Source organism: Ranitomeya imitator, chromosome 2 (assembly GCF_032444005.1).
Source record: "Ranitomeya imitator isolate aRanImi1 chromosome 2, aRanImi1.pri, whole genome shotgun sequence".
NCBI classification, from domain to species: domain Eukaryota; kingdom Metazoa; phylum Chordata; class Amphibia; order Anura; family Dendrobatidae; genus Ranitomeya; species Ranitomeya imitator.
Window position 1 is genome coordinate 644,414,416 of NC_091283.1, and position 21,623 is coordinate 644,436,038.

The 21,623-nt window shown below is 44.3% G+C and overlaps 1 protein-coding gene across 7 annotated transcripts in view; it reads right to left on the minus strand.

Annotated features, from left to right (window-relative positions):
- Positions 1–12,377: 12,377 nt before the first annotated feature.
- The window catches only part of LOC138665396 (membrane-spanning 4-domains subfamily A member 4A-like), a 269,436-nt gene continuing 260,190 nt past the window's right edge, over positions 12,378–21,623 (minus strand). For all 7 annotated transcript variants that reach the window (XM_069752830.1, XM_069752835.1, XM_069752829.1 and 4 more), the window contains one exon: positions 12,378–14,172. In XM_069752830.1, coding sequence (XP_069608931.1) covers positions 14,026–14,172 — 147 coding nt within the window. In that variant the 3' untranslated portion in view covers positions 12,378–14,025. The remainder of the gene's footprint in view (positions 14,173–21,623) is intronic.

Below are 21,623 nucleotides of genomic sequence, written 5' to 3' on the forward strand. Positions count from 1 at the left end.
GTTCCAGTATTGGTCTAGTTAGCTCCTGGATCGTTCTTGTGACCTGTCTTCCCAGCAGAAGCTAAGTTCCTGCTTGTTTTTTAGGATTAGGGATTGCGGTCAGCAGAGTTCCCACGTCCCAGAGCTTGTCCTGTATTATTAGTAACTATCAGGTCATTCCGTGTGCTCTTAACCACCAGGTCCATTATTGTCCTAACCACCAGGTCATAACAGTACAGGTGGCCAAAAGTATTAATGCATCTCAATAGAGGGATAAGAGAAGTTCTGAGACCATTTTTTTTTCTTTGCAGTGTGTTTTGTCTCTCTTTTCCCCTTTACCTCTGGGTGGTTCAGGATACAGGTGTAGATATGGACATTCAAGGTCTGTCCTCTTGTATGGATAATCTCACTGCAAGGGTACAAAACATTCAAGATTTTGTGGTTCAGAATCCGATGTCAGAGCCTAGGATTCCTATTCCTGATTTGTTTTTTGGGGATAGATCTAAGTTTCTGAATTTCAAAAATAATTGTAAATTGTTTCTTGCTTTGAAACCTCGCTCCTCAGGTGACCCTGTTCAACAAGTGAAAATCATTATTTCTTTGTTACGTGGCGACCCTCAAGACTGGGCATTTTCCCTTGCGCCAGGAGATCCGGCATTGCGTGATGTTGATGCGTTTTTTCTGGCTCTTGGATTGCTTTATGATGAACCAAATTCAGTGGATCAGGCAGAGAAAATCTTGCTGGCTCTGTGTCAGGGTCAGGATGAGGTAGAGATATATTGTCAGAAGTTTAAGAAGTGGTCTGTACTCACTCAGTGGAATGAATGTGCCCTGGCAGCAATTTTCAGAAAGGGTCTCTCTGAAGCCCTTAAGGATGTCATGGTGGGATTTCCCATGCCTGCTGGTCTGAATGAGTCTATGTCTTTGGCCATTCAGATCGATCGACGCTTGCGTGAGCATAAAGCTGTGCACCATTTGGCGGTATTATCTGAGCATAGACCTGAGCCTATGCAATGTGATAGGACTTTGACCAGAGCTGAACGGCAAGAACACAGACGTCGGAATGGGCTGTGTTTTTACTGTGGTGATTCCACTCATGCTATCTCCGATTGTCCTAAGCGCACTAAGCGTTTTGCTAGGTCTGCCACCATTGGTACGGTACAGTCGAAATTTCTTTTGTCCGTTACTCTGATTTGCTCTTTGTCATCCTATTCTGTTATGGCATTTGTGGATTCAGGCGCTGCCCTGAATTTGATGGACTTGGAGTTTGCTAGGCGCTGTGGTTTTTTCTTGGAGCCCTTGCAGTATCCTATTCCATTGAGAGGAATTGATCCTTTTCCTTTGGCCAAGAATAAGCCTCAGTACTGGACCCAATTGACCATGTGCATGGCTCCTGCACATCAGGAGGATTTTCGCTTTTTGGTGTTGCATAATCTGCATGATGTGGTCGTTTTGGGGTTGCCATGGCTGCAGGTCCATAATCCAGTATTGGATTGGAAATCTATGTCTGTGTCCAGCTGGGGTTGTCAGGGGGTACATGGTGATGTTCCATTTTTGTCTATTTCGTCATCCACCCCTTCTGAAGTCCCGGAGTTTTTGTCGGATTACCGGGATGTATTTGGTGAGCCCAAATCCAGTGCCCTACCTCCTCATAGGGATTGCGATTGTGCTATTAATTTGATTCCTGGTAGTAAGTTTCCTAAAGGCCGACTGTTCAATTTATCTGTGCCAGAACACGCCGCTATGCGGAGTTATATAAAGGAATCCTTGGAGAAGGGTCATATTCGCCCGTCGTCGTCACCATTGGGAGCAGGGTTCTTTTTTGTGGCCAAGTAGGATGGTTCTTTGAGACCTTGTGTTGATTACCGCCTTCTTAATAAGATCACAGTCAAATTTCAGTACCCTTTGCCACTGCTGTCTGATTTATTTGCTCGGATTAAGGGGGCTAGTTGGTTCACCAAGATAGATCTTCGTGGTGCGTATAATCTTGTGCGTATTAAACAGGGCGATGAATGGAAAACAGCATTTAATACGCCCGAGGGCCATTTTGAGTACCTGGTTATGCCATTCGGGCTTTCCAATGCTCCATCAGTATTTCAGTCCTTTATGCATGACATCTTCCGAGAGTACCTGGATAAATTCCTGATTGTATATTTGGATGATATTTTGGTCTTCTCGGATGATTGGGAGTCTAACGTGAAGCAGGTCAGAATGGTGTTCCAGGTCCTTCGTGCGAATTTTTTGTTTGTGAAGGGGTCAAAGTGTCTCTTTGGAGTTCAGAAGGTTTCATTTTTGGGTTTCATTTATTCCCCTTCTACTATCGAGATGGACCCTGTTAAAGTCCAGGCCATTTATGATTGGACTCAGCCGACATCTGTGAAGAGTCTGCAAAAGTTCCTGGGCTTTGCTAATTTTTATCGTCGCTTCATCAGTAATTTTTCTAGTGTTGCTAAACCGTTGACTGTTTTGACCAAGAAGGGTGCTGATGTAGTCAATTGGTCTTCTGCGGCTGTGGAAGCTTTTCAGGAGTTGAAGCGTCGTTTTTCTTCTGCCCCTGTGTTGTGCCAGCCAGATGTTTCGCTCCCGTTTCAGGTCGAGGTTGATGCTTCTGAGATTGGAGCAGGGGCTGTTTTGTCGCAAAGAAGTTCTGATGGCTCGGTGATGAAACCATGTGCCTTCTTTTCTAGAAAGTTTTCGCCTGCTGAGCGCAATTATGATGTTGACAATCGAGAGTTGTTGGCCATGAAGTGGGCATTCGAGGAGTGGCGTCATTGGCTTGAAGGAGCCAAGCATCGCGTGGTGGTCTTGACGGATCACAAGAATTTGACTTATCTCGAGTCAGCCAAACGGTTGAATCCTAGACAGGCTCGTTGGTCGCTATTTTTTTTCCCGTTTTGATTTTGTGGTTTCGTACCTTCCGGGCTCTAAGAATGTGAAGGCTGATGCCCTGTCAAGGAGTTTTGTGCCCAACTCTCCGGGTGTTCCTGAGCCGGCGGGTATTCTCAGAGAGGGGGTAATTTTGTCTGCCATCTCCCCTGATTTGCGGCGGGTGCTGCAAAAGTTTCAGGCTGATAGACCTGACCGTTGCCCAGCGGAGAAACTGTTTGTCCCTGATAAATGGACTAGTAGAGTTATCTCTGAGGTTCATTGTTCGGTGTTGGCTGGTCATCCTGGAATCTTTGGTACCAGAGATTTGGTGGCTAGATCCTTTTGGTGGCCATCTTTGTCACGGGATGTGCGTTCTTTTGTGCAGTCCTGTGGGACTTGTGCTCGGGCTAAGCCCTGCTGTTCTCGTGCCAGTGGGTTGCTTTTGCCCTTGCCGGTCCCGAAGAGGCCCTGGACGCATATTTCTATGGATTTTATTTCGGATCTCCCCGTCTCCCAAAAGATGTCGGTCATTTGGGTGGTTTGTGATTGCTTCTCTAAGATGGTCCATTTGGTACCCTTGTCTAAATTGCCTTCCTCCTCTGATTTGGTGCCATTATTTTTCCAGCATGTGGTTCGTTTACATGGCATTCCGGAGAACATCGTTTCGGACAGAGGTTCCCAGTTTGTTTTGAGGTTTTGGCGATCCTTTTGTGCTAGGATGGGCATTGATTTGTCTTTTTCCTCGGCTTTCCATCCTCAGACAAATGGCCAAACCGAACGAACTAATCAGACTTTGGAAACATATCTGAGATGCTTTGTTTCTGCTGATCATGATGATTGGGTGTCCTTTTTGCCTTTGGCTGAGTTCGCCCTTAATAATCGGGCCAGCTCGGCTACTTTGGTTTCGCCGTTTTTCTGCAATTCTGGTTTCCATCCTCGTTTCTCTTCAGGGCAGGTTGAGTCTTCGGACTGTCCTGGTGTAGATACTGTGGTGGATAGGTTGCAGCAGATTTGGACTCATGTGGTGGACAATTTGACATTGTCCCAGGAGAAGGCTCAACGTTTCGCTAACCGCCGGCGCTGTGTGGGTCCCCGACTTCGTGTTGGGGATTTGGTTTGGTTGTCGTCTCGTTATGTTCCTATGAAGGTTTCCTCTCCTAAGTTTAAGCCTCGTTTCATTGGTCCGTATAAAATTTCTGAGGTTCTCAATCCTGTGTCATTTCGTTTGACCCTTCCAGCTTCTTTTGCCATCCATAATGTATTCCATAGGTCATTGTTGCGGAGATACGTGGCGCCTGTTGTTCCATCCGTTGATCCTCCTGCCCCGGTGTTGGTTGAGGGGGAGTTGGAGTATGTGGTGGAGAAGATTTTGGATTCTCGTATTTCGAGACGGAAACTCCAGTACCTGGTCAAGTGGAAGGGTTATGGTCAGGAAGATAATTCCTGAGTCTTTGCCTCTGATGTTCATGCTGCCGATCTGGTTCATGCCTTTCATTTGGCTTGTCCTGGTCGACCTGGGGGCTCTGGTGAGGGTTCGGTGACCCCTCCTCAAGGGGGGGTACTGTTGTGAATTCTGTTGTCAAGCTCCCTCCTGTGGTCATGAATGGTACTTCGGCTGGTTCTGTCCATGGGCTTCCTCTGGTGGTTGTGAGTGGGGCTGCGGCTTCTGAGTTTCCTTCCACAGGTGACGAGGTTAATTCGTTAGCTGGCTGCTCTATTTAACTCCACTTAGATCATTGCTCCATGCCACCTGTCAATGTTCCAGTTTTGGTCTAGTTCGCTCCTGGATTGTTCTTGTGACCTGTCTTCCCAGCAGAAGCTAAGTTCCTGCATGTTTTTTCTCTTGTTTGCTATTTTTCTGTCCAGCTTGCTATTTTGATTTTTGTCTTGCTTGCTGGAAGCTCTGGGATGCAGAGGGGCGCCTCCGCACCGTGAGTCGGTGCGGAGGGTCTTTTTGCACCCTCTGCGTGGTCTTTTTGTAGTTTTTGTGCTGACCGCAAAGTTACCTTTCCTATCCTCTGTCTGTTCAGTAAGTCGGGCCACTCTTTGCTAAATCTATTTCATCTCTGTGTCTGTAATTTTTATCTTAACTCACAGTCATTATACGTGGGGGGCTGCCTTTTCCTTTGGGGAATTTCTCTGAGGCAAGGTAGGCTTTTTTTTCTATCTTTAGGGCTAGCTAGTTCCTTAGGCTGTGACGAGTTGCATAGGGAGCGTTAGGAGCAATCCACGGCTATTTCTAGTGTGTGTGATAGGATTAGGGATTGCGGTCAGCAGAGTTCCCACGTCCCAGAGCTTGTCCTGTATTATTAGTAACTATCAGGTCATTCCGTGTGCCCTTAACCACCAGGTCCATTATTGTCCTAACCACCAGGTCATAACACTCATCTACATATGTCTCCATGAATCAGTGTGATATACATCTTCAAGGGCTATCTACTTATGTTAAGCTTGGACATTAAAAGTGTTATTCACCATCTTCAATAGACAACCCCTTATTAATGAGACCCATATTAATCAATTGAGATGTAAATGCAGCAGCTGATCAGCACGCTCTGATTGGCTGCAGTGCTCATGAGACACCCTGGATGTTGATTCCAAGAGGTGATGTAGTTACAAATATGGAGGTGAGCTCTCATATGGGAGGTGACTGAGCATTATTTTTTTTTTTTTACATTTTTTTTCCTACCTGGGATTAATAGTAAGAGCTTGTCCAGAAATGGACCACCCATTTTAAGTAGAAAAAAAGGTGTCTTATCTATAGGGTCAATTTAAATAAAGTAAATGTCAGAGGTTCTGCCTGCACATAAAATAATACATTTCTATTAAACATGCGGTATATGTTAGCACTGAGCCTGGGGTAGACAGAAATAAATTATATTCAACATACAGGAAACATGAGGAAAAAGAAAGTGAGGAAAAAAATGGAGACTAAAAGGCAAAGGAAAAGAAGGAAAGAGAGAAAAGAAAGGTAAGAAAAAAGGGGAAAAGAAAAAGGAAGAAAAGAAAAAAAGTAAATGGTAAACACAAGTAGAGGAAAGGAAGGGGGAAAAAGATGTGAAAATGTGTGGAAGGAAATGTAATGGTGAATACTAGGTTATTTGTTGGTAATGGGGTCACAAGGTGCAGGAGCACAACGTATAAAGCGCCGTGGAGCAGTCTGTAACAGGAAAAGCTAGACAAGATACTTTTCCTCATGTGTTTTTTCGTCATGCCTTTTCCATGTTTTCTATATCCCTTCGCATGTCAACCCTTGTGGATATCTCTCATATAAAATACTCTAATGCCTGTATTCACATTGGGTACTTACCCTCATGTTGAATAAATACCCAAGCAGAATTTTTTTCCCTTCTTGTCCTTTTTTTTAGAGAATATGAATGATAACACCAAAACTTTTTCTCCACTCATTGTTAGTGGTTGGCTGAAGCCATTTATTTTCAAACTACTGTGTTTTCTCTTTTTAAATCATAATGACAACCCAAAACATCTAAATGACCCTGATCATAATTTCACATAAAATCATGCATAAAACCTGAGTGAGTTTCTGGGATCCAGACAGACTCTTGCATCTTTCATCCAGTCACTGATGTTTCTGGATTGTGAGTCATGGGAAAAGCAAAAGAATTGTCAGCAGATCTTCAGGAAAAGGTAGTTGAACTGTATAAAACAAGAAAGGGATACAAAAAGATATCCAAGGAATTGATAATGCCAGTCAGCAGTGTTCAAACTGTGATTAACAAATGGAAAATCAGGGGCTCTGTAAAAACAAAACCATGGTCAGATAGACCAACAAAAATGTTATCCACAACTGCCAGGAAAATTGTTGGGGATGCAAAGAAAAACCCACAAATAGCATGAGCTGAAATACATGACTCTCTGAAAACTAGCGGTATGGCTATTTCAGGATGCACAATAAGGAGGCACTTGAAGAAAAATGGGCTGCATGGTCAAATTGCAGGGAGAAGCCATTACTGCATAAATGCCACCAAGTATCTGGATCGCCCCCAGACGCAAGGCCGCGGGTTACTCGGTACCGGTCCTCTGCTGTCTCAGTTCTGGGGATGTCACGGTGGCTGGACCCGGTCTGTGACCCTGCTAAGGGGCGCCCAATGAAAGGTGATAGGAGTCTGTCAAGGTTTCGTGACGCCACCTGTGGTATTCGGTCAGAGTGACCGACGCTGCTTAGGGTCCACTGGGGTGATGTGATGGCAGCTAGATGGTGTGACTTCCCACAGGTGAAGTACTGTATGTCCCCAGGGCTTCCCAGTAAGGTGGATGGTGATGGTGTGAGGTGCAGGCAATAACGAGGACACAGGGTTGCAGTCTCTTTACCTCTTTACTGAAGACTTCAGGATCCTCAATCCAGAGCACGATTAACAGGGCTGTCTGAGACCGGCCGCTCCGATGGCACATCCAGAGTTCCCCTTGCAGGTGGAAATCGTTGCCTACCAATAGCGCCTGTGTGTTGTAGTGCTACCCTGCTGAGCATTCGGTATAGTCCTCACAACTTCTGTTCTAGTTCGTTCGTTCTTTCTAGTTCTTTCTGTTTCTTTCTATTTCGTTCCAGATGTTACTAGTTTCTCGTCCCCCAGATATGTTATGGCTAGGACGCACCCGTATGACGGGAAGGCTCGGAGCTCTTCCGGGACCCTAGAGACGCCCCTCTCCACGCGTTGCCCCCTATGTCTTCGTAGGAAATTTAAGATAGACAGCCAACCTATAATTAACTATCCTGCAGAGTTTGAAGTAAGGCATAGAGTCAGTTACTTCCTCGGTGTTCTGGCCACCGGCTACGCGCCTCAGTAGGATTTTGCCATTCTCGGGGCACGACTCCTACTGGATCTCCTTTGTGCTGATCTCGTTTCTCACTGTTCCACAATATCCTTCGCTTCGTGTCTCTTTCTTACCGCCGCAAGGTAGTGCAGGCGTGGTTCCGTAACGTTCTGTTCGCTAGGTACCTGCCAGGTTCCCACGCCTGACAGGGACCCCCCTGAATCTTCTCCCTGCAGCACCCCGGCAGAGGGATGCTGCCTGAATCCAACCCAGTCAACTTCTGATCTAACTTCCTATCCAACCCCTAGTTTTACCAGTGTGAGGAGTGGCCCAATAAATAAAGCCTTTTACTCCCCCTAGTGGCCGGAGTGTGAAGTGTAATGTGTGCTGGTGATACCTGGTCAGAGAACTCCTTTAGTGCCATCAGACGTACCATCACTCCCCTTAGTGGCAGAGCGACGTTACTGCAACGACCAGATCTCTGGGGCGCTGCATATCTCTCCTACAATACGCAAAACAGCCCAGAGACAAGCCTCAAAACTTCTTGAACAAAGTAATTTGGAGTGATGAGACCAAAATTGAACGTTACATTTGGAGAGAGGTCAACAAGACCTATAATGAAAGGAATACGATTCCGACTGTAAAGCACGGGGGTGGATCGCTGATGTTTTGGGGATGTGTGAGCTACAAAGGCAAAGGAAACTTGGTAAAAGTTGAAGGAAAGATGAATGCAGCACGTTATCAGCAAATATTGGAGGCAAATTTGCACTCATCAGCCCGTAAGCTGTGCATGGAACATACTTGGACGTTCCAACATGACAACGATCCAAAACATAAGGCCAAGTCGACCTGTCATTGGCTACAGCAGAACAAAGTTAAGGTTCTGGAGTGGCCATCTCAGTCTCAATATCTAGAGCTACTCTGGGGAGATCTCAAGCACGCAGTTCATGCCCAGGAATTTACAGGAACTTTGCCAAGAACAGTAGGCAGCTTTACCATCTGAAAAAAATAAAGAACCTCATCCACAACTACCACAAAAGACTTCAAGCTGTCATTGATGTAAGAGGGGGCAGTACACGGTATTAAGAAATGGGATATGTGAACTTTTGATCATGGTCATTTGGATGTGTTGGGTTGTCATTATGATTTAAAAAGAGAAAACACAGTAGTTTGACAGTCAATGGCTTCACCCATCCACTAACCATGAGTAGAGAAAAAGTTTTGGATGTATCATTCATATTCTTTGCAAAAAGGACAAGAAAGCAAAAATTCTGCTGGTGTATTTAAACTTTTGAGCACAACTGTAATGTCAATTTATATCTTTTTTTTCTCTCTCCCCCAGGCTCAGTGCTTTTTCAATTAACTTTATATCTTCTGCAAGATATTTTTTGAGTGCCAAAATTTCTACTCTATATACAGTAACAGAAGTTGTCAGTTGTTTTTGGATAGGACAAGCCGGTGTGTGTTCAGTATAGCTTTCAGTAACATCACCACCTACTCCATGTACACCTTGAACACCATGTCTATTCCCCCTTCAACCATGACCTCACTTTTTTCCCACTCATGTTAGATGTACCCTTCCCCTCTTTTAACCGGCTGTTTCTCAATCCTAGGCCCAGACCTGTCGGTCACCTGTCACTAAATTTACTAATTTGTTGAGATAGTATGGCTAGACCACAGAATTAGCACAAAAGATTTATATGCTGAAATGTGGACTGGTGGCTCACCACAAAATTAGCACAAAGGAATTAGATGCATAAATGTGGACTGGTAGCGAGACCACACAATTAGCTCAATGGATTTGTATGCTGAAATGTGGACTGGTTGCTGGACCACACAATTAGCACAAAGGAATTATATCAAAGGAATTATATGCTGTAGTGGCGGCTGGTCACTGTACTACAGAATCAGCAGCACTGTAGATTTTTATGCTGAATTGGCGACTTGTGGTTGCACCACAGAATTAGCACTCCAGGTTTATATGCTGGAAGGTCAATTTGACACAGGATCCTTTCTATCTTAAATATTTTTATCTAGCTAACTATCTGACTACTTGCAGCACCAGCCTCACTATGCTGTTACACTCACAAAATGGTGCCAAAGTCACATGTCTGCTTTTCATATGGAGAGGGACATGTGACTTCAACTGCCAGTGACACAAGCCCTTGCCCTTGTCAGGACATGGGGATTGTTACTACGCCCTGATTGGCTGCCGGAATCTCCACACATTAAGTTGATAAAAAATAAAAAAAAACAAGAATAACAGTCCGCCGCTTCTCTGACCTCTCCCCAGCCCCTCCCCTCCTCAAACACGTCCTCCTCATCATCATACAGCACCACTATCCTAGCCAAAGTCCTAACAAAAACATTAGTGGAAACTCAATCAATCACGGAACTTTGGCCGAATTTTCCCAAACTTGAGGAAAATGTTCGGGAATCTGAACACGAATTCGAATGTGCAGGGTTTGTGTCAAATTTGAGATTGGTAAACTTTTTCTGAACAAGTTTGCTCATCTCTACCTATGACATCATATTTATTTTCCTGCGTTAGTAGCTCCAATTTTCCTTGTTTGTTGCCCATGCTCTGTATATTTGTATAGAAATATCTTAGTTTGTGATCGGTTTCTCGTTCCACAATATTTTTATTATTCTGATTTTTTTGTCTTTGTTTTTCCTTTCCACTTTTAATAGCAGAACTATCAATAGTGTTTGTTCTCTGTATGGCTTTCCTTGGTCTTTTGCTTCCCTTCCCACAATGTTCTAGTTTAAAGCTCTCCTGATGAGTGTAGCAAGTTCCAAATACTGTATGTATTTTCCAGTCTTTGGTAAGGTGCAGCCCAACTCTAGCAAATAGTCCATCACATAGGTAATTTACTTTGTGATCCAGAAATCCAAACCCTTGTTGATGGCACCATCAATGTAGCCAGTTGTTTATCTGTAGAAACTTGTTCTATCTCTTTGTTCCATGGCCACCCACTCGGAGAATGGATGAGAAAACTACTTGCGCTCCCAGTTCTTTTAATTTTTTGCCAAAGTCTTCAAAGTCACTGCAGATCGTTTCCAGGTCCTTTCTTGTCACTTTCCCCACATATATTAACAGAATGGGTAGTCATCTGTAGGTCTGAAGAGTCCTGATATCCTGTCAGACACATCTTTGATTTTTACACCTGCTAAACAGCACATTTCTTTTGAGATTAAATCTGGTCTGCAGATAGCGGTCTCTGTTTCTCTTAACAGGCAATCCCCCAAGAGTAGAGATGAGTGAATCCATGGATGTTTAGGTCTGGCGGCATTGGTGCACAGTAAAAAAAAGTTTTGGTTTGGGTAGCAGAACAATACCGAGCCAGAATATGCATGACAGCGTTGCAAACACTGCCTCTGATTGGCTGTAAGATCATTACCGTTGGTCAGAGAGCCGCAGTTCCCATGTTTCTAAATGACAGCGTGAGCTCGGAGCTGTGATTGAAGGTGAAAATGTTTACCTTCGGTCACTGGCGTCAGCTGATGGAACTACTAGTCCCATCTGTCGATGCCTGCTGCTGCTAATAACAGCGAGAGCTGATAGGAAAATTAGTCAGCCACCGCCTGAGCTCTAAATAAATAATTTAAAAAATGGCGTCAGTTCCTCTGTATTTTTGATAACCAGCCAGGCAAAACTGACATCTGGGGGCTACAATCCTCAGCTGTCAGCTTTAACAATGCTGGTTATCAAGAATAAAGGAGTCCCCATGCGGGTTTTTTTAAAATTATTTAAATAAATAATTAAAAAAACTGTGTGGGATCACCTCATTTTTGACAACAAGCCAAGCTAAAGCAGACAGCTGGGGGCTGGTATTCTCAGGCTGTTAAGGGGCCATGGATGTTGGCCCCCCAGCCTAAAGATAGCAGCCCTCAGCCACTCAGAAAATGCACATCTGTTAGATGCACCAATTCTGGCACTTTTCACAGCTCTTCCCTCTTGCCCTTGGGGGTGGCAAGCGGAGTTCATATTTCCAAGGTTCGGTTCAGATTGGTGAATGTCCTGATGTTTGCCGAATAGTTCGCCTAACAAATCCAAACTCCATTGAATTCAGTGGGATGCAAAACCAAACGCATACACAAGACCTACAGGGGGAACAAAAAGCTGCTCAAACAGCTCAAATTAGGGGCAGACACCAAGAAAAGTGGCATTAATTGACCCAGAGTACAAATAGTATAATAACACAGCATGAATGCATGGGACAGGGCTTAGACCAGCATTTCTAGATTAAACATTGACCAGTAACTAGTGGATGAGTTACAGGTGTTCTGAGAGCCCTGCAAAATACAGGCAACCCACATGAAGGAGACCCAATTATGAGTCCAAACATTTCCAAAACTTATTGTCACACACCCCTAAAGTGGTATCAATGTCCCCAGAGTAGAAATATTATAATTGTGCACATTTGACAGCTTGTGTTACTGGACTGGCTACGCGACTCCCTTTCTTTGGCAGCCGCACAGTGGTATTATTTTCTGGCCACTCTGCCATTGCAGAGATGAGCTCGCCTGGACCATGGCTGTTTGAACAAGGAATGATGTGTTTCTAACCAATGCATGGTACCACAGCTAACTTGCTGGAGGGCCCATAGGGTGTGTCACAGATGTTGGATCCTGGGAATTTTGACTCAGTGGATGGCGTTCGATGGAGATGTCACACGTCCTCCTCCCAGATCTCACCAAGCTTTCCCCAAGATGTCCACCGAACCAACCCCAAATTAAGAGACCACTGCGAAATGTTCAGTTTGTCTGATTTTATTGGTATATTTTTGAGTGAAATGTAAATTGTTCTTTTATTCTATAAACTTCTGACAACATGTCTCGAAAATTCCAAGCAATACATTTTGTATTTGTTTTCTAACAAAGAAAATGGTTAATATTAAAAAACAAAAACTGCTTTCAGACCTCAAATAATGCAAAGAAAGCAAGTTCATAATCATTTAGAAATAACAATACTAATGTTTTAACTCAGGAAGAGTTCAGAAATCAATATTTTGTGGGATAACCATGATGTTTAATCACAGCTTTCATGTGTCTTGGCACGCTTTCCATCAGTTTTTCACACTGCTTCTGGGGCAAAAATTTTCTTCTTTGTTAGATGCTTGTGACTATCCATCATCCTCCCGATTACATTCCAGAGGTTTTCAATGTTGTTCAGGTCTGGAGATTGGGCTGGAGATTGGGCTGCCCATGAGAGGGTTTTGATGTGGTTGTCTCTTAATTTTTGCCACAGCTGTATATATCTATTCTGAGAAGTAGAGCCTGAGCAATCTCAAGCAAGTTTTTGTGCTATTTAATTCATTACTTGTATACAGTCAAAATAGTACATACAGTACACCCATTTTATCTTCATAAAGGAATAATTTTTGGACAGCTTATGAAAAATCTATGAAAAGCTATTGTTTGTTCATTTAGCAAAGTGCAAACCTCTTCACACTCACTTTCAGGGATAATTGTTGAACCCAGCTATATGAAAATGTCACACTTTCTTCCATCTGCAACACCTGCCTATAAACAACAGTAATTCATGAATCTGCTCCCTTCTTCCAAAGCAGATAATTTTCAGAACATTTTATACAATTTTGGTAGCTAAAAAAAATCTCATACTTCAGTATGTTTTTAAATACGCTATTGGGTGGCTCTGGCTACCATTTATTTTCCCCAATCCAGATAGTTTGCATTGTAGAGCTCAAAATGTGTCCATTAGGGAAACTAACAGTGTTATACACAAATACAGTTTAATTATGCAATTTTCAGAAGTTTATTAGCCGTGAATCTAATTTTTGGGGAAAATTTTGCTAAATCGGTGAATTCAAATTTAAAGCAATCTGCTCATCTCTAATAGTAATATCATGAGCTCCAAGGAATTTACATTTATCTGTCTGTTATAGCAATATAGAAACCACTCCATGAACTGGAAGGGGTCTTTTACATTCCCAGTAAGTACAATAATCATAGATGTACACAGATCTGCAGGTTAATACAACTTTAAGAATTTATTAGAAAATGGAAAAATCACTTAGAAACGTACAACAGATGCATGAAAAAAAAATCACAATAGCACAAATGGTAATAATGTTGTAGCAGAAGTAGCAGGTAATTATAATAAATAGATATAGCAATTCTTCTGATCGTACCATTTTCTAAATTATTTTTATTTCTGATAAGCTTTGTAAATAGTTACAATGCTGAAACCAATGTGTAATGTCCTATCACTTATCTAATGTCACAAGCAACCAATTTTAAAAAGGTGTCTAAACTTCAAATTCAGCTCCATTCATACTAATTCATTACCAATTCCAAATTAACAGATAGGATACATTTATCTAATTCTTAGACATTTTTTAAACTGATTTGCTGTGCATGGATCATGGGAATATTCTGTAATTAGGACATTGGTCTAGCTTTGACTTCTTGGAACACATAAGGCGGTGGAGCATTTTCTGGTGCAAGTGATTGAGCATATCCTACAAATGTGGCTGGAACTGTAGAAAGATTTGTGGAGACGACAACATCATTTTGGATCAAAAACACCTAGAGTAGGAACAAACAGAAAATACAATAAACATCTGGAACGTAGAGTTTCCAATTTTGAGGTGTTCAGAATCTGTGGTAAAGATGGGATAATGGGATTATATGTACAACTGATGAGCTAAGCAAATTAGGTTGTCAATATTTGGGGATATATAAATTCTAATTGGGTAAACATTTATTTAAGATGCTGTTCGCCAGCAACCACACCGCTTTTCAAAATTTGATGTTATTGCTCAAAAGTAGAAAAGTACAGTATGTGATCCTCTGTGTATTACCTGCAAGCATAAACCTGACTATACTAGTATAGTATACAAGTTTTGGAAACTGTATGCCTCTCCCTGCCTCCCTGTACTGCTCTTTTACATAAGCGCATTTATCATCAGTATTTCTTCCATTTTTGTTCTATGTGTAAAACAAAGTGAATGTTATCCCCTTTCCGACATGAGCAGTATTATGTAAGGCGCTGTAGCTGTGTTCCCGTAAACTGCTGTACATATGCTTCCTAAGATCACGCAGGCTCATGCTGAACCTCAACACAATTGAGTGCGGGTGTCGGCTCTATATGAGAGCTGACTCCCTGCAGCATCACCCATGATCGGTGCTAGCTCTGATCACAGGCTTTTTATTCCACTGATGCCACTGTCAACAGTAATAGCTACATCGATAAGCATAGCAGAGGGAGGGAGCTACCTCTCTGCATACATCTGCACAACGCATTGTGCCAATGGTCTCCATTAGGGTTGAGCGACTTTTACTTTTATAGGATCGGGTCGGGTTTCACGAAACCCGACTTTTTCAGAAGTCGGGTCGAGTGAAATTGGCCGATCCAATAAAAAAGTCGGGGTCGGGGTCGGCCGAAACTCGAAACCCAATGCAGTGCATTGGGTTTCCAATGGTTCCCAGGGTCTGAAGGAGAGGAAACTCTCCTTCAGGCCCTGCAATAAATATTTAAGTGTAAAATAAAGAATTAAAGTAAAAAATATCGCTATACTCACCCTCGGACGCGACCTGGTACTAACCGGGAACCTTCCTTCCTTCGAATCAGCGCTTGCAGGACCTTGCGGTGACGTCGCGGCTTGTGATTGGTCGCGCGACCGCCCATGTGACTGCTCGCGCGACCAATCACAAGCCGCGACATCACCGCAAGGTCCTGCAAGCGCTGATTCTTAGGAAGGAAGGCTGCCGGAAAGAAGCAGGGCGCGTCCGAGTTTGAGAATATTCCTGTTAGGTATATACTCACCCTCGGACGCACCCTGCTTCTTTCCGGCAGCCTTCCTTCCTAAGAATCAGCGCTTGCAGGACCTTGCAGTGATGTCGCGGCTTGTGATTGGTCGCGCGAGCGGTCACATGGGCGGTCGCGCGACCAATCACAAGAAGCGACGTCACCGCAAGGTCCTGAAAGCGCTGATTCGAAGGAAGGAAGGCTGCCGGTTAGTACCAGGGCGCGTCAGAGGGTGTGTATAGCGATATTTTTTATTTTAATTCTTTATTTTACACTTAAATATGGATTCCGATACTGATTTCCGATATTGCAAACATATCGGAACTCGGTATCGGAATTCCGATACCAGATTCAGAAGATCGCCGACCTCAAGGCCGACACCACACAGGGGTCGGGTCGGGTTTCATGAAACCCGACTTTGCCAAAAGTCGGCGACTTCTGAAAATGGCCGACCTGTTTCGCTCAACCCTAGTCTCCATATTGACCATGGGCTGAAAGATGGCCCCGGGGTCACCAAGAGACAGTGGCTTGTTTACTTCTGCTCAGAGCAGGAGCTCACATGCCTCCTTCGTGTGATGCCCTGTTATAATGCTCTACAATGCAAAAGCATTGAAGAATATTAGATCAGCAATGAAGGCAGGTAAAGTTGATATAAAAATAATAACAAAATTATTAAAAACTGTAAAAATATGTTTTAAAAAGTCACAAAATACAGAACAAAAAAAAGAAAAAATATGAATCCAATAAATACATTTATTTGTGTAAAAATAATTTTAAAAAAGTACACATATTTGATATTGCCGCATCCGTAAAGAGCCAACATATAAAACTGTCCAACTAGTTAACCTATTCAGGGAACACCATGAAAAAAATAAAAAACGAGGCAAATAACTCTACTTTATAATCATAGCGCTGAACAAAAAGTGGAATAAAACGTATTGACAAAGACAAATGTAAATAAAAATGGCATATTTGTCATCTTGTCCCGCAAAAGACAAGCCACCATAGAGCTCTGTCAGCAGAAAAATAAAAAAACTACAGCTTTCAGAGTAAAGCAATGCAAAAATAATGATTTTTTTTCCATAAAATATTTTGTGTAAAAGTGCCAAAACATAGTGCCAAAACATAAAAAAATAAATGTGGTAGCACTGTAATCGTACTGACCCAGATATTAAAACTGCCTTACCAATTTTACCAAATTTTGAAAGGCATAAAAAATAAAAAAAATCCTGAATTGCTGTTTTTTGTTCATTCTGCCTCTCAAAAATCAGAATAGATAGCAATTAAAAATGCAATTTGCCCAAAAAGGATATCAATAAAAAACAGCAACTCATCATGCAAAAAACAAGCCCTCACATGACTCTTTCTGTTGGCCAAAATATGGAAAATGTATAGCTATCTAAATATGGGGATGCAAAAACTTGCTTTTACAATAAAAAGCATCTTTCAGTGTGTGACTGCAGTCAACAGAAAAAAACAATATAAATCTGGTATCGCTGTAATCACACTTACCCAAAGAATAAAGTTGTTTAATCACTTTTACTGCATGAGGAACAGCGTAAAAAATAAATAAAACCAATTCTTCACCTGCTATTGATTTGTTCAATCTGCCTCCCAAAGATCACAGTAAGGCTCCGCTCAAATTTATCCTGCGCTGTACTCTACGCTTAGCGCTTACACTGGGAAATCTCTGAAACATGTGTTTTAGATGTAACCCCCAGCAGGAGATTACCCATAATGAGGCAGATGGAGGCACTGTGGACATTGTCAGATCCTGCGGTGTCCGCCTTTAGGTGTGCGTAAAAGTGCTGTTGGCCATAGTTTTGGTGCATACCGAAAAAATGACACCACGGAACAGAGACCAGATGGAGTCCAGAGTAACTCTGCTTCCTCATTATAGTGAATGGATCCCTCATAGGTTTCATCTGAATTACGTCACTAGGAGATTTAGATGGGAATCCCAATGCAAGCGATCAGCGTAGAGCGCATGATAAATGTGAGCCCAAATGTATGTAAAATGTTCCCAACAAAACCTTCAACTCAATGCATAAAAAAAGTCCCCACTCAGGTCCGTCATCTGTCAATGGAAATATAGGGGGATTCCACGTTACTAGTAGTACAAAGGCTATGGAAAAGTGCTATGGCTCCTTGCCCACCAGAAGAAATGCGTGTAAACCACTTTTGGATATTTCTGTCATATAGACCACTCCAACTACCGTATATACTCGAGTATAAGCCGAGATTTTCAGCCCAAATTTTAGGGCTGAAAGTGCCCCCCTCGGCTTATACTCGAGTCACGGTAGCGGTGGGGTCGGCGGGTGAGGGGGTGAGGGCGCTGAGGCATACTTACCTAGTCCCAGCGATCCTCGCGCTGTCCCTGCCGTCCCATGGGCTTCGGCGCTGCAGCTTCTTCCTCTCTTCAGCGGTCACGTGGGACCGCTCATTACAGAAATGAATAAGCGGCTCCACCTCCCATAGGGGCGGAGCCGCTTATTCATTTCTCTAATCAGCGGTGCCGGTGACCGCTGATAGAGAAAGAAGCTGCAGCGCCGAAGACAGGAGGGGACAGCGCGAGGATCGCCAGGACTAGGTGAGTATGTTATTTTCACCTGTCCTCGTGCCAGCCGCCGGGCGCCGATCCATCTTCCCGGCCGGCGCCTCCATCTTCCCGGCGTCTGCGCTCTCTGACTGATCAGGCAGAGGGCGCGATGACGCATATAGTGTGCGCGGCGCCCTCTGCCTGATCAGTCAGAGCAGAGACGCCGGGAAGATGGAGGCGCCGGAACGAGACGCTGGGAGCTGCAAGCAAGGGAGGTGAGTATGTGTATTTTTTTTTTTATTGCAGCAGTAGCAGCGGCAGCACAGATTAATGTGGAGCATCTATGGGGCACAATGAACGGTGCAGAGCACCGTATAAGGCACAGCTAGGGGGCACAATGAACGGTGCAGAGCACCGTATAAGGCACAGCTAGGGGGCACAATGAACGGTGCAGAGCACCGTATAAGGCACAGCTAGGGGGCACAATGAACGGTGCAGAGCACCGTATAAGGCACAGCTAGGGGGCACAGTGAACGGTGCAGAGCACCGTATATGGCACAGCTAGGGGGCACAATGAACGGTGCAGAGCACCGTATAAGGCACAGCTAGGGGGCACAATGAACGGTGCAGAGCACCGTATAAGGCACAGCTAGGGGGCACAGTGAACGGTGCAGAGCACCGTATATGGCACAGCTAGGGGGCACAGTGAACGGTGCAGAGCACCGTATATGGCACAGCTAGGGGGCACAATGAACGGTGCAGAGCACCGTATATGGCACAGCTAGGGGGCACAATGAACGGTGCAGAGCACCGTATAAGGCACAGCTAGGGGGCACAATGAACGGTGCAGAGCACCGTATAAGGCACAGCTAGGGGGCACAGTGAACGGTGCAGAGCACCGTATAAGGCACAGCTAGGGGGCACAGTGAACGGTGCAGAGCACCGTATAAGGCACAGCTAGGGGGCACAGTGAACGGTGCAGAGCACCGTATAAGGCACAGCTAGGGGGCACAGTGAACGGTGCAGAGCACCGTATAAGGCACAGCTAGGGGGCACAGTGAACGGTGCAGAGCACCGTATAAGGCACAGCTAGGGGGCACAGTGAACGGTGCAGAGCACCGTATATGGCACAGCTAGGGGGCACAATGAACGGTGCAGAGCACCGTATATGGCACAGCTAGGGGGCACAATGAACGGTGCAGAGCACCGTATAAGGCACAGCTAGGGGGCACAATGAACGGTGCAGAGCACCGTATAAGGCACAGCTAGGGGGCACAGTGAACGGTGCAGAGCACCGTATAAGGCACAGCTAGGGGGCACAGTGAACGGTGCAGAGCACCGTATATGGCACAGCTAGGGGGCACAATGAACGGTGCAGAGCACCGTATATGGCACAGCTATGGGGCACAGTGAACGGTGCAGAGCACTGTATATGGCACAGCTAGGGGGCACAGTGAACGGTGCAGAGCACTATATGGGGCACAGCTATGGGGAAATATGAATGGTGTAGAGCACTATATGGCACAGCTATGGGGAAATAATGATCTATTTTTATTTTTGAAATTCACCGGTAAATGCTGCATTTCCACCCTAGGCTTATACTCGAGTCAATAAGTTTTCCCAGTTTTTTGTGGCAAAATTAGGGGGGTCGGCTTATACTCGGGTCGGCTTATACTCGAGTATATACGGTAATTTCAAATGTGATGTAGTCTCTAAAAAAAAATCAGAAATCGCTGGTCAACTTCTAATCTTTCTAACTTCCTAACAAAAAAATGATGTTTCAAAAATTGTGTTTTTGTAAAGTAGACATGTGGTGTGACAACTCTCTGATTTAAGGGCAGACAAATTAAGAGTTTAAAAATTGCAAAGTTTTTGCCAAATTTCAGATTTTTCACAAAGATTTGAAAGTCATATCAAACATTTTTTTAACTATACTTAGCAATTGCGTTCTTCCTCAGTTTCCAGCACTTGTCCAGTCCTTTTGTAAGGAGATGGACCAGCTGTTTGTGTTCCCCCCTAAAGACATTAATGCAACTGTGGTATAGAATGTAATATTTTGTTCCTGATTTGTTTCCTTTTGATAACTGTTAGTTAGTTACTAGCTAACATCCACAAGATGTCACTTCTAGAACATAAGTGAAAGATGAAGTCTGTCCAGCAACACAGCAGGCACAGAAACAGTATGAGAGTTAAGGTCAGCCCATAGTGGAAAGATGGTTTGGGAATTTCTGGTTAGTGTGAGGCACAGGAAGTAGTATTCAGTTAGAGAAAGTGTGGTAAAGTGATTGTAGTGGTCATAAGCAGTAGTCAACTAGGGACAACATGAGCCTACTCAGGGCAGTGGATTGCCATAGAACCCTTCAGTGTGAATTTGTCTATTGGCCTGGGAATCTTGAGATGGATGTTAGGGCCCTTTGGCACACTAAGCCTGTGGAGCTGCAGGAAAAGATGGCATTAAACTCTTAGAGGCAGGAGGTAATGGAATCCGGTTGCACTGCTGGTGGTGGAGAAGAATTCCTAGTGCTAGAGGAGTTAGGAAGAGTGATGCTCTACCCATACAGAGAATTTGGGCTGAAATTGTGTTCATTACGTGTGGGAAAGACTTTAACCATTTGGGCCCTATCATACATATGACATTGCAATGACCGTAAACTGCCAAGTTAAAGTTTGACTACTTTAACTAATTCTCCTGGATTGTGTGTTGTGAAGGTCTGGAAGATGAAAGCCTGGAGCTAGTGGAGTCCTATGGGCCACAACTAAGTGTGATGCACCCCACACACGACAGTACACTGGCACTGGGACAAAATGTATCTGAAGGGTGCCAGAGTGAGCAGAAGCAGCAATTCACCCATGACTACCTCGCTCAGGCACTTTATGTTTGATGTAGATGGCAGAATGCCAGCTACTCTCACAAAGAAAGCAGGGTAAGGAATACCTGTGGGTCTGATGGAAGAGAGCCGAAATAAAAGAGGCCCAAGATGGTGGTCTGAAGCATGGATTCCAAGATGGCGACAGAGACAGTGAAGACATAGGCAAGAACTGGCTATCGTTGGTGTAGAGGGCACCAGAGGGCACAAAAATATGTCCAACCCTCAAGTGTCAGTTTGAAGGAGGATGTGCCCTGCAGCCAGGATCCCACCTGGAGTGGGATGTGTGTACGTAAGGAAGGCGTGGTGCAGAATAAGGTGCAGCCCATTGGGTGGAAGATGGTGGATGCAGGAGAGGTGGCCGAGGATAGAGTCACCAAGAGTGAAACATGGCACGGCAATCGCATCAGAACTTCGTCTAAGGAAGAGGTGAAGTCAAACCCACAGGAAGTGCATAGTAAGTAAGCAACCAGTGCCATTTTATCAGAAGAGCATATGGAGGAAGGAGCTTATGAAAGGAGCTCTGGCGAAGATGGCTGTTGCTGATCAAGAGGCAGTTGAGCAAGTCAAGACCAGTGGAGAGGTGAAGGTCCTGTTCAAGGATACAGAGCAGGAGGATGCAATCCAGATCGAAACCTCCAGCATCAGTGCCAATGACAGTCCTCAGGAGTTGGAAGAGATGACTCCATTCAAGAGTTGTAAGCTGCCGGGAGAACAGTGGCGTGAAGGAATGGGAAAGTGGCAACTGACGTTGGGCCAGTGTGAGGCGGCCAAGTGGGCTGACTGAGGAAGAATGTACCAGCTGCTGAAGATGGTGGAAAAG